The sequence below is a fragment of the Salvelinus fontinalis genome, chromosome 6 (assembly GCF_029448725.1).
Source record: "Salvelinus fontinalis isolate EN_2023a chromosome 6, ASM2944872v1, whole genome shotgun sequence".
Classification (NCBI taxonomy): domain Eukaryota; kingdom Metazoa; phylum Chordata; class Actinopteri; order Salmoniformes; family Salmonidae; genus Salvelinus; species Salvelinus fontinalis.
The window spans coordinates 62413228-62427246 of NC_074670.1; the positions used below are offsets into that span (position 1 = coordinate 62413228).

Genomic DNA, 14019 nt, shown 5'->3' on the forward strand with positions numbered 1-14019 from the left:
CATATTACGTTAAAAAACACGAAAGTCTTGACTAAAAAACAGCTGTCCTAAAGACAATTACACTCTTCAATGATATATACATCGATCAAGTGTTTAAACTCAACCAAGGAAACTAGATCATCAAATTTTTAAATGTTCAGGAGAGAATTCCAGGACCACGGAGCTGAGTAACTAAAACTATTTCCACCATGACCTGTTCTAATTGTTTTACTGTTAGAAGCAAATGAGAATAGGAACTTATATTTATTTACCGACCGGATTAAAAAGAACAGAGGTAAAATGTCACAATATGGCCTTATAAATCAGTGTATACCAGTATTTAAGCCTACGCAAGGTCAATGACAACCAGCCAACAGTGTTGTGGAGATCACAATGCTCTCAGGGTAGTGGTTGAGGCCTGCATATATATAACATCACTAAAATATAAAACCGCCTGTAATATACATCGTACCAGCTCCTTCCTGGCTTCCTAAGAAAAACATGCCTTATGCCGGTAATAAAAACCTATACTCAGCTCGAGCTTCCTATCAAGTTCTCTACATGCACAGTGAAGCTCAGCTTCTCATCAACCCACACACCCAAATATTTGTACACTTTAACTTGCTCTATAGTATGTCCAGCCAACGTAGCAATGGCATGATTAGTAACATGCCTGGCATTTGAAAATACCATGCATGTTGTTTTACCCGAATTTAGAACCAGCTTTAAATCATACAGACTCTGTTGTATGGTGTTAAATGCTCTTTGGGCATTTTCAAAAGCTAAAGATAAACTACTACCACTTGAATAAAGAACAGTATCATCTGCATAAAAATTAACATCTGCTGTTTCAATAAGATTCCCAATGTTGTTGATATACAAAATTAACAGTGGGCCCGAAATAGAACCCTGTGGAACACCTGAGCACACCTCTATGGACTCAGATTTACAACCATCCGCCATTACACATTGTGTATGATTTGATAGGTAATTTTTAAACCAATCTAGAGCATGACCAGTAATTCCACAACATTTTAACCTTTGCATTAACCCAGCATGGTCCACGGTGTCAAATTTTTTATTTATTTTTATTTAACCTTAATTTAACCAGGTAGGCAAATTGAGAACACGTTCTCATTTACAATTGCGACCTGGCCAAGATAAAGCAAAGCAGTTCGACACATACAACAACACATAGTTACACATGGAGTAAAAACAAACATATAGTCAATAATACAGTGAAAAAAATAAGTCTATATACAATGTGAGCAAGTGAGGTGAGATAAGGGAGGTGAAGGCAAACAGATATATGTATAAATAAATAAAATATAAAAAGGCCATGGAGGCGAAGTGAGTACAACAGAGCAAGTAAAATAAAAACTAAAAAAACACTGGAATGGTTGGTTTGCATTGGAAGAAAGTGCAAAGTAGAGACAGAAATAATGGGGTGCAAAGGAGCAAAATAAATTAATAAATAAATACAGTAGGTAAAGAGGTAGTTGTTTGGGCTAAATTGTAGATGGGTTATGTACAGGTGCAGTAATCTATGAGCTGCTCTGACAGCTGGTGCTTAAAGCTAGTGAGGGAGATAGGTGTTTCCAGTTTCAGAGATTTTTGTAGTTCGTTCCAGTCATTGGCAGCAGAGAACTGGAAGGAGAGGCGTCCAAAGGAAGAATTGGTTTTGGGGGTGACTAGAGAGATATACCTGCTGGAGCGCGTGCTACAGGTAGGTGCTGCTATGGTGACCAGCGAGCTGAGATAAGGGGGGACTTTACCTAGCAGGGTCTTGTAGATGACCTGGAACCAGTGGGTTTGGCGACGAGTATGAAGCGAGGGCCAGCCAACGAGAGTGTACAGGTCGCAGTGGTGGGTAGTATATGGGGCTTTGGTGACAAAACGGATGGCACTGTGATAGACTGCATCCAATTTATTGAGTAGGGTTTTGGAGGCTATTTTGTAAATGACATCACCGAAGTCGAGGATTGGTAGGATGGTCAGTTTTACAAGGGTATGTTGGGCAGCATGAGTAAAGGATGCTTTGTTGCGGAATAGGAAGCCAATTCTAGATTTGACTTTGGATTGGAGATATTTGGTGTGGGTCTGGAAGGAGAGTTTACAGTCTAACCAGACACCTAGGTATTTGTAGTTGTTCACATATTCTAAGTCAGAGCCGTCCAAAGTAGTGATGTTGGACAGGCGGGCAGGAGCAGGCAGCGATCGGTTGAAGAGCATGCATTTGGTTATACTTGTATTTAAGAGCAGTTGGAGGCCACGGAAGGAGAGTTGTATGGCATTGAAGCTCGCCTGGAGGGTTGTTAACACAGTGTCAAAAGAAGGGCCAGAAGTATACAGAATAGTGTCGTCTGCGTAGAGGTGGATCAGAGAATCACCAGCAGCAAGAGCGACATCATTGATGTAAACAGAGAAGAGAGTCGGTCCAAGAATTGAACCCTGTGGCACCCCCATAGAGACTGCCAGAGGCCCGGACAACAGACCCTCCGATTTGACACACTGAACTCTATCAGAGAAGTAGTTGGTGAACCAGGCGAGGCAATCATTAGAGAAACCAAGGCTGTCGAGTCTGCCAATGAGGATGTGGTGATTGACAGAGTCAAAAGCCTTGGCCAGGTCAATGAATACGGCTGCACAGTATTGTTTCCTATCGATGGCGGTTACGATATCGTTTATGACCTTGAGCGTGGCTGAGGTGCACCCATGACCAGCTCTGAAACCAGATTGCATAGCGGAGAAGGTGTGGTGTGATTCGAAATGGTCGGTAATCTGTTTGTTGACTTGGCTTTCGAAGACCTTAGAAAGGCAGGGTAGGATAGATATAGGTCTGTAGCAGTTAGGGTCAAGGGTGTCCCCCCCTTTGAAGAGGGGGATAACCGCAGCTGCCTTCGACAAATCAATAAAGACAAACACACAATGTAACTTCTTGTCAAGAGCACAGTGGATGTCATTTAAAACCTTCAATGTTGCTGAAACAGTGCTGTGGCTAGACCTAAAACCTGATTGCATTCCATTTAAGATGGTGTTGTCTTGGAAGTAGGCCTTTAGCTGCCTACTAACTAAAGGACTCCAGTACCTTTGACAGTACAGATAATTTTGATATGGGTCGATAGTTGTCAAGTAGCGAAGGATCTCCACCTTTCCGGAGAGGCAGTACAAAAGCTGATTTCCATAACTTGGGGATTTCCTTGACATCAAGCGTGAGGTTAAAAATACATGTTAAGGGGGAGCAATGATGTCTGCAGCTAGGTGTAAGAAGGGGGGGTGTAGTTCATCAGGGCCAGGGGATTTTTTCCCATCAATTTCTTTCAAGGCTTTACACACTTCTGAAACAGATAAGGATGAAAAGGAGAACCTGGTGAAGGAGTGCACAGGGGTGTCAGGTAAATTCATAGGGGGCTCAATTATACCTTTTCAAATAAACTGCCTGCATCTAAAAAATGCTGATTCAAGGCTTTCAGAATGGAGGTTCTCTCAGTTACAATCTGTGTGTCTACCAACAATTGTTTGGGAAGCGGTGAATCTTTGTTGCATTCCAAATGTATGACTACTTGCCAAAATTTGGATGGATTATTTAAATTATCTGAAGTAGATTTCAGGTATTGGTCTGCTTTCAATTTACGGATCATAGCCACACCCATATTTCGAAGACGTTTAAAAGCCATCCAATCATCTGCCGAACCAGTCCGTCTTACTTTAGCCCACATAGCATTTTGGTCCCTTATGATTTTAGTACGTTTCTTAGTAAACCACGGGTTTTCTCTGCCCTTAATCCAGAATTTTTTTAAAGGGGAATTTTACTGTGACAATTATGCGTTAGGTCACTAAAATCCACTGTAACACAAAGCTGCCTTTTGGCACACATTTTCTGTTGAATAAAATGGCAAAATGTTGAAAAACTAGCAGTATTGTGTTCTGAATATTAACTTGGCTAACAGACTGCCTGCTAACAGGGGTGGGTAAAATGAAATGCTTTTGGAAATGATTACCAAACACAGTGGCATGATAAACGTCTGCGGCTATACACACAGGATGATCGTCTGTAATCAATTAGAAGGAGTGTGATGAAATGAAGCACATTACTATGCTAATCCTGGCAGCTCTATTGATGTGTGTGTGCATGCGTGCATGAGCGTGTACGTCTCTTTGAAATGGCCATCGCACAAAAGTAATAGCAAGAGCCGGGTTCCATTGCTCAACTCACTTCCTCGTCATCAGTTTGACATTTGAAACACTTGAGGAGGACAAAAGACAAAACATACAGTGGGTGGATTTGGACCTGGGCTAAGCCCTTCTGCACATCAGAAACAATGAGCACAAACACCCTTTGACTATGTAATCTGCCTATTAGCCATCGTATTGTTAGCATTAGCATTTCAAGGTGAAATGGTGGAATAATACGTCTCTTTAATCCGTGACCAAGACAGCCTACCGATGAGGCAGGCACCTAAGTCCATCTCTCTCTCTCCCTTCCTCTCTCACTGTCCCTCTCACTATTTTTCTCTCTCTTCCTATCAGTATCTCTCCCTTCCTCTCTCTCTATTTTTTCTCTCTCTTTCAGACTCTTGCTCCCTTCTTCTTTTTTAGCTCTCCCTATCTCTGTTTCACTCTTTTTCTTCCCCCCCCCCCCCCTCCTGCTATCCTATGGAACCACCTGCCCTCTCAGCAGGGGAACTGGTAGCAAGTGCTAACCTAGTGCAGCAGCACACATCTGTGTGACAGTATTTCAGGGGGCAGCCCCCTGGTGTTTCTGGGCTATGGTGCATGCAGAGATCAGAGTGGCGCCATTTTGAGATGCTTCCCCACTGCGCCCGGGCTGCTGCACATAACCAAGTAATTTTGTTAGATTCGCTTTAAGACATGAAAGTGTTGTTTTGAGTACTTGGGGGATTTGTGCATCACGGGCACAAAATGAGAGATGGATGATCTGTTGTTGTTTCTTAATGATAATCATGTAAAAACACCACAATCTAATTAAGTATTTACTAATGCAGTCCATGTACAGTACGCAAATTATTTTCATAGGTTTAAAAAAATATATTTCTGGAAGAATTTCCCATGGAAGACAGAGACCTACTCTCTATTCTTTCAGGAGTAAGGCACCCATCCTGACATTCTATCGTTGCATGATTTTAGACTCCAGACATAATTTCATTTTACGAGCAGACTCCCCTGACAGGTGAATCTGATGAGGGCCGACAGACCATTTATAACAGTAGCGTGTGGAACCACAAACGTTGAAGCTGTGTCATAATAGCCGTTTCAAATGCTCTTTATTGAATATGTGTGACAGAGAGTTTAACTGGATTCCACAGGACGTATGAGACAGCCTAACTGTACCTTATTGAGAAGAGTACTTATAGTATATCTGGTATAAATATATTATAAACCAATTTTACACATTTGGTTAATTTTTAAAACTAATCTGGGAGTGCACCACATTTAAAGGATAATGACCTGGGCGACATTCCTCTCGAGGCCAATAGCAATTCACACATAAATGGGATTCAGTAGCACCTTTGTATAATGCTAATTGAAAATATGTGTATTTCTATAGAGGCGAGTGTTAAAAAGTGGAACCTGAGTGGTTGATTGAAAGCCCTCCACACACTTATAAGATGTGAATGTATCCATAGTGGTAGAGAACAGTCCGGAACAGAACAGAGGAGGTAATAACAGGGTTATATTGGCATCTAATTGAGCACTTTATACCGAAGAGCTGGAGTGTTCTCAGCATGGATTGGAACAAAAGTGTAATAATTTCTGAAGAATATCTATTCGGTTAGGAAACCTTAATTTCTCTCTTTGAAAGTAGTAATTAAATTCCATTCAAAGGGCGGCTCAAAGCCTAAAACTCTTCCAGATTTTGCTAGTTTTATGTCAAGTCAATTAGTTTGGAAATTGTTTTAAGTTGGGTATTTTTGCTTGAGCGTCAGAGTATTTCACTCCCTGTTATGAACTGAGGTTATTGAATCCCTTAAAATATCATCAAATTGAATACAAAGCAGGGATACTGAAATATAACATGGAGGTGTAAAAAATAAGGAAGCAGGTGACAGCTGATATCATATAACATCAGCTGTTTTGAATAGTTATGCATGTCTGCTTTGCGCACTCAATATTGGAACATGACAAAAATAAATGCACAGAAGTGACCAGTACATTAGGCATTTCAGGAAATGATAGTCAGTCTATTACCTTTTGACAACACAGACAAACTGCTATAAATTAACCCTAATGACTGTACACTCCATTGTACACTGCATTGAGAATATATATAGAGAGAGAGACTTGTGAAATGGGAGTCTAATAAAACATACATAATGGGGCCCATACATTTCCTCTTGGATAAACACATTAGTAATTGGATGCAGCTTTTCAATAAGTTAAAAGAACTGTTCGTTATGAATGTAAGAAGAAACTGGGCCAAATTAGAATGCAAATGCTTTGAAGACCACATTTGTAAAGGGGCAATATGCAGTTGCTACATACATTCTTGGACTTACAGTACCAGTCAAAAGTTTGGAAACATCTACTCATTCCAGGGTTTTTCTTTATTTTTTTATATTTTTTACATTGTAGAATAATAGTGAAGACATCAAACTATGAAATAACACAAATGGAATCATGTAGTAACAAAAACAACTGTAAATAACAAAATAAAAATATATTTGAGATTTTTCAAAGTAGCCACCCTTTGCCTTGATGACAGCTTTGCACAGATTTGGCATTCTCTCAACCAGCTTCATTAGGTAGTCAACTGGAATGCATTTCAATGAACAGGTGTGCCTTGTTCAAAGTTAATTTGTGGAATTGTATTCCCTCTTAATGCGTTTCGGCCAATCAGTTGTGTTGTGACAAGGCAGGGGTGGTATAGACAAGATAACCCTCTTTGGTAAAAGACCAAGTCCATATTATGGCAAGAACAGCTCAAATAAGCAAAGTGAAATGACAGTCCATCATTACTTTGAGACATGAAGGTCAGTCAATGTGGAACATTTCAGGAACTTTTAAAGTTTCTTCAAGTGCAGTCGCAAAAAACATCAAGCGCTATGGTGAAACTGGCTCTCATGAGGACCACTGTGATGGGTGTCTAGTTCTTCCTCCTCCTCGGACGAGGAGAGGAGAGAAGGATCGGAGGACCAAAATGCAGCGGGTTGTGAATACATAATGACTTTATTGAAAGACAACGACGAACACGAAAAACACTTGGAAAATTACAAAACAACAAAACGACGTAGACTGACCTAAAACATGAGAACTTACATAAAACATGAAGAACGCACGAACAGGTACAGACTACAACTAACGAACGAACAAACCGAAACAGTCCCGTGTGGTGCAAACTACACAGACACGGAAGACAATCACCCACAAACAAACAGTGTGAACAGCCAACCTATGTATGGTTCTCAATCAGAGGAAAACGTCAAACACCTGTCCCTGATTAAGAACCATATAAGGCTAATTACAAGTGACCTAAACATAGAAACACAAAACATAGAATGCCCACCCCAACTCACGCCCTGACCAACTAAACACATACAAAAATAACATAAATCAGGTCAGGAACGTGACAACCACCACAGGAAAGGAAGACACAGAGTTACCTCTGCTGCAGAGGATAAGTTCATTAGAGTTAACTGCACCTTAGATTGCAGCCCAAATAAATGCTTCACAGAGTTCAAGTAACAGACACATCTCAACATCAACTGTTCAGAGGAGACTGCGTGAATCAGGCATTCATTTTAAAAAATACATGAAAAAAATCACCTTTATTGTGGTCGAATTTCTGCAAAGAAACCACTACTAAAAGACACCAATAAGAAGAAAAGACTTGCTTGGGTCAAGAAATATGAGCAATGGACATTAGACCGGTGGAAATTTGTCTTTTGGTTTGATTAGTCAGAATTTGAGATTTTTGGTTCCAACCACCATGTCTTCGTGAGACGCAGAGTAGGTGAACGGATGATCTCCTAATGTGTGGTTCCCAGCATGAAGCGTGGAGGAAGAGGTGTGATGGTGTGGGGGTGCTTTGCTGGTGACACTGTTGGTGATTTATTTAGAATTCAAGGTACACTTAACCAGCATGGCTACCACAGTATACGCCATCCCATCTGGTTTGCGCTTATTGGGACTATCATTGTGTTTTTCAACAGGACAATGACCCAACACACCTTCAGGATGTGTAAGGGCTATTTGACCAAGAAGGAGAGTGATGGAGTGCTGCATCAGATGACCTGGCCTCCACAATCACCCGCCCTCAACCCAGTTGAGATGGTTTGGGATGAGTTGGACTGCAGAATGAAGGAAAATAAATATGCTCAGCATATGTGAGACCTCCTTCAAGACTGTTGTTGGAAAAGCATTCCAGGTGAAGCTGGTTGAGAGAATGCCAAATCTGTGCAAAGCTGTCATCAAGGCAAAGGGTGGCTACTTTGAAGAATATTACATTTATTTTGATTTGTTTAACACTTTTTTTGGTTACTACATGATTCCATATGTGTTATTTCATAGTTTTGATTTCTTCACTTTTTTCTACAATGTAGAAAATAGTAAAAATAAAGAAAAACCCTGGAATGAGTAGGTGTGTCCAAACTTTTGACTGATACTGTGTAAAATATTGATATGTACCCATTAAATGCCTCATGAGTTTAGTTCAACTGTCGTACCCCATCCGAACCCCAAATATTAGCTTGTTTACTCCAATGTTTGTAAACAAAGTAAATGTAAGCTAACACTGTAAAGCCTCAAAACATGGTTAAAAACTATAATTGTAATATCATGATGGTCAGTCCTTGCATCCATAGCTCTGCCTAAGAATTTGAGAGCGGTTACATTTCTCCAGCACCATCCCTCAGATTTGAGAGCGGTTACATTTCTCCAGCACCATCCCCTTTTTATCGAAACAGGGGCAGGGAAACCATTAGTTTTGTTTCAACCGCTGATTGCCGCTTTAATGGGGGCTGTAGTATGATTAATTTATTCTAATGAATCATAACATTAGCTAATGTGGTCAACCATTGTGGTTGTTCTATACTGTAAGCCATACTAAAGTTATAGGTCAATGGGTAGTAGGAGGCAGGTTCTAAATGCATGCAAATGATAAAACCCCTGACCCTTTTTTGTCCCATTGCATTAGTTATCACCATGAGTTGAACGGAGAAAGTACGTGATACGATTTCTGTAGGCATCTCTTTGCCAGTTAACTGAACCAAAACCAGCATGCTGAATGCCTAATATATGTTATCTGGTGCTCTTGTTTGCATTGAACAACCTAGTAGTTTACTGGACAAGCATAGTTATACGCGTAGCTAAGGTCGTCCCATCTGCCCCCTGAGGTTACCATGACGCCTGGTTCCCTCACAGCGAGGCACTTGCTTTAGAGTACAGTGTGCTGCAGATAGTAATTTCTACACCGGGGTGATGATAGGTGTGTACATATTGTTTTGTCAATACCAGCAAGGCAGTCAAGGTTACAGCGATGTTAGTATTCAATTGCCGTGTCTTCCTCAGCTTGGAATAACAAATGCTGCATAACCCAATTGATTTGGTACTATCATGATAGCTTCTTACTGCATGTTTCTAAAGAAAAACGACAAGGCCCAAATTTATCTAGGATGTGTAAGAGTACTCTGAGCCAAGGAAACATCAGGCTGGAATGGATTCATCCACCTGTGTCAATTTGAAGTAGAACGTAATATACTTTCCTGGAACGGTATGGACATTTTGAAACCCCTTTATGGTTTGGAAATAAATAACACTGATGTTTTTTCTCATGGGGGGAAATGCTAGACAAAGACTCTTATGACAAAGTAGCTTCCTGTGCAGGGCATCTTCAACTGAAAAAATAATAATCTATTTAGACCGAAGTGCCTTCTTGTAAGTTACATCAATTTGATTTCAGGCTGGCAAGCCTCTGGAAACCTGTGCTCTTCCATTACCATTATGCCAAACCGCTTTGGATCGTATCAAATGTTGCGAATGATCCATCTCCAGGTCATATTTCCTTTCACCTCAAACGTTTGCTGGTGCTCTAAACTGATTAACTGAACTGATGAGGCAAAGTCCTAGCAGAGGCCCTCTAACCATCTCTTATTGTTGATGAACTATGAATGATTAGTAATTAGTGATAGTGCATTAGTTGAAGGGATTATGTCCAGAGGTAAGTTTGTATTTGTGAAAGATATCAAATATTTCTTTATGCAATGTACATTGTCCAATTGGTTTCTTTGAGAAATAGAACAGACTCACCTAGTTGGCATACTTTTAATGCAGTGGGCTAAATCAGGGTCACTCTGAAGCTGTGTTTGACTTTCCATACTAACATACTGTATACTACATACTTAATGAGTATACAATACATACTATATACTATTAGTTAATTTTAGTAACGTAAATTCACCCCATTCCGTACAAATGTGCGCAACCGCGACATTCAAAAGAGGCTACAAAGAAAACTAATGGGACTGTAGCGACTGTGTTGACTTCAAAATCTGGGGTGTGAACTACGTTTCTTTTCAAGCATTGATCAACATGGTAATAGCTCTATAGTGTTGGAGAAAAGTTTAAAAAACTGACCCTCCGTTACATCGTGACGTGTCATGCCATAACGTACAGCAACTAATCTGTCTCCAACAGGTGCAGCACTTCTCTCATCGTTTAAAAACAAGAAATGGACAGTGACAGGGGTAAGGGGGGATACCTAGTCATTTTTTGCAGCTCATTGCCTTCTTGAATCATGCAGAAACGGGCAGCGTGGAGGTCTCGGCATGAATTTTGTTGGAAAGGGGAAAAATTGTGCTTTACAATGGTATTGACATTACAGTTGATCTGGAAGTATTACGTGTTTTGGGCGCTAAAATAAGGTCAATTGTACGGACCAAGGCGATGTACAAAAGTGAGTGGGTTTACGTTATACCCTAAAAGAACAGTATCCTTTCAGTTGAGCGTGCTAGCGCTGTGCCTGTCTACCAGAAGTTGATGCTGTTGCTATGCAACCTCTTGCTAGCTTGTTAGCATAAAAAATGACTAGCTAGACATTTTAGGACTTTGGGTGTGTTATTAAATTCAATCTGCAGTGCCAGAGTGCGCTCAGAATGTGCTCTGGGCATTCATAAATTCAAAGCGTTGTCAGATTGTCCATTTGTAAACTCAGAGCATTTTGCTCTCGGATCGTTCAGAGTGTACACTGGACGCTCTGGCCGATGAGTAGGGTTGATTCGAGCGTTCTGACCTTACAATGGCAGTCAAGCACCCAAGCTAACTGGCTAACGTTCGCTAGCTTGCTAGCTACTTTCAGTCACAAATGAGAGAACACATCATTCTAACCATTTTACTCACCCTAGCAGAGCTGGTTAGGCTGTTTTTATGTCATCCAGAGTGTTTGTGACTGTAACTGTGCTACTGGGAAGTTATTCTGCGCTCTCGTACACTCAAAGGAGAGTGCTCTGAAATTGGAGTAAGTAGCCAGAGCGAATTTACGAAAGCACCCGAATGAATGACCATTGAGAAACGCAAAACGACTATACCACTTAGCTAAACTATGAATGACGGGAATAATCAAGTCAATAAACACTGGGTAGTTAGTTAGATGGCATATAGTTAATATACTGGCAAGTTTGATGTATTAGTAGCCAACTAACGTTAGGTAGCTAGCTAACATACCGGTACATACTTCTGTAATGATGTGGTTCGTAAGGATAGGGTAGCTAACAAATTGTCAGCCAACATAATGTGAAATTTAACTTATTTGAAAAGTCATTACTTTATTACATTTGTCATAATTAGTTAAAACTATGAATTTGTATCCGCTCCCGTTGGACTTTTCTATTTTCTGCCATTTTCTTCAAATCTGAAAACAATATGAAGCCATAACCATTTTCTGAAGAATTGCACTATGGGCCCTTAAAAGAACGGAAATATTGTCCACTGCTTGTAAACTTTGTATTTTGTCAAATGTAGTATGACATCCAGGAACTTTTGGCATACTAACTTTATCCACACTATGACCAATAAGCATACTATATTCTCAATTTACGTCACAAATAGTATGGTTAGTGTGAGTATTCGAACACAGCTAGAGTGCTTCCTGGTAGTCTTTAACAAATCTACTTTGAAACCACAGTATACACCTCACACACATGGTTATGGGCTTTAAAAAAATAAGGCACCTTTACCATGTCAGATATAGAGTTTAAATGTATTCCATTTTTGTTTGCATTCCAATATTACACTTTATATACATCACAGAAGACTGGAAAAATAACAAAAACGTTTGACATAGAAACACCAGTTTATTAATTATGAAATTATGAAAAAATATGAATACAATTCCACCCATGAGGCCACTACTCATTTGACTGTAGGAAAGGGCTACCCATGACAAGGACACCAACAGTTCCACTGAGATGCACCAGAAGAAACATAGAGAAATGTACATTCAGATTATAACAAACCAACCTCTTTCTTCGCTTAAAGGGAAACGTCATCATTTTTCAACTTCATATTCATCAACATATGTACAATTTGGTGCGTTTCTATGTTTTGTAGTAAAAAAGATAGATGAAGATAAGTGTTTCTAATGACATCATCGGTGTGCATCATGTAATTTTGACCAATTGCGAGGAAGCATTACCTCCTAATTGTCTACTAATTGCCTACTAATTGTCTACTAATTGGTTGATGATGTCATTGGAAACCATTATCTTCTCTTTTTTACTACAAAACCTAGAAACGTGCCATTTTCACATATGTGCTGAATATGATGTTGAAGATTTTTGACATTTCCCTTTAACGTACATGTAGATATGACGCTTTCATTGGGAATACTGATCTCTCAGATGAGTCATTCCCTAAAGGTGCGATGGGTCATCATATCCCCAGGTGTATTGGATGTCACAAACTGTCACAAACCCCCCAAGTGCATTGTGGGTCACTCACCTGCTCTCCAAGGCCACATTGCTGCCCAGGACCCAGCTGTCCTGCAGCTGGACACATTCCGCTGCGCTCTGCAACTCGGCCACCAGGCCAGCCGAGGGGGGAGGGCTTGGGCTCCTTTGATTGGCCAGCGAGCTGCGGCTCAACGACGTAATGGACGGGTGGTGTTTGTGGTGAGGGGGAGGGGCTGGTGGTAGAGGAGGCGGGCCTTGTTGACTCGACAGTTGGGTTCCTGATAAAAAGGGAAACAGAAAGAGACTGTAAGCACATATGAGAACACCTGAATGTAAAACAAAAAAAGTATAGTACACCTGCTTGGCATTGATTTTGGGTTGTTACTATCTTGTGGGGGAGCTGCTTGCAATAAACTGGTGATTGTGTTCTGTATGAAGCTGTGGCTATTTGACAAACCAAGAAAAGTAAATGCAACCTAAAATTGCGTATCAAATGCATGAGATGCTATAGCAACAAAAAAATATTGATAATTGTGGCAAACACCAACTGGCTGAATGTTGGGTTCTTTAACCCAGAAGGTCATTTATAGAGGCAGCTGTTTCTTTATGGGAGCTTAACAGGATGTTTCACGTTTGATTACAGCCCGAAAAGACTCTCAAATAACTAATGACCAGAACATCCATTAGAGCGTTCAGAGAACAGGTTTTCCAATTTCACACAAAGCTGTGTAATTGGCCCCCGGAATGACACGTCGTGATTATCTATCCATCTTCAACGCTAAGAGGTAAACCTACAATGCTGACATTTCTGATTTGCTCCCGTAAATTCTAAATGGAGGTGGGTTTTTTAAGGGTTAGGGCAATCTTTGAGATACTTGAAAAAGTCAGGACTTTTCTTGAACTATGTCGTCTGCATTAACAGCATGCTTTGATAGGGTAAACAGCTGGATATGAATTTGGATTTTGGCACAATCCTTGTTACATGCTGGATGTCCTAATGGTCACCTAATGGTATGCTGATGTTTCGCTGATTCCAGCCCTAGAGAAAGACCCAGAAACAATATGACAAGTTAAGGCCAAAAATAACAACTTTGTTTGAAGGACATCATGCATTGTTTCAGGGAGGCTGCCTCTT

The 14019-nt window shown here is 40.4% G+C and overlaps 1 protein-coding gene across 3 annotated transcripts in view; it reads right to left on the reverse strand.

Moving 5' to 3' along the window:
- si:dkey-237h12.3 (teneurin-3) overlaps window positions 1-14019 on the reverse strand; it is a 194683-nt gene that overhangs the window by 82807 nt on the left and 97857 nt on the right. For all 3 annotated transcript variants that reach the window (XM_055927384.1, XM_055927382.1, XM_055927381.1), the window contains exon 4: window positions 12934-13162. In XM_055927384.1, coding sequence (XP_055783359.1) covers window positions 12934-13162 — 229 coding nt within the window. The remainder of the gene's footprint in view (window positions 1-12933; window positions 13163-14019) is intronic.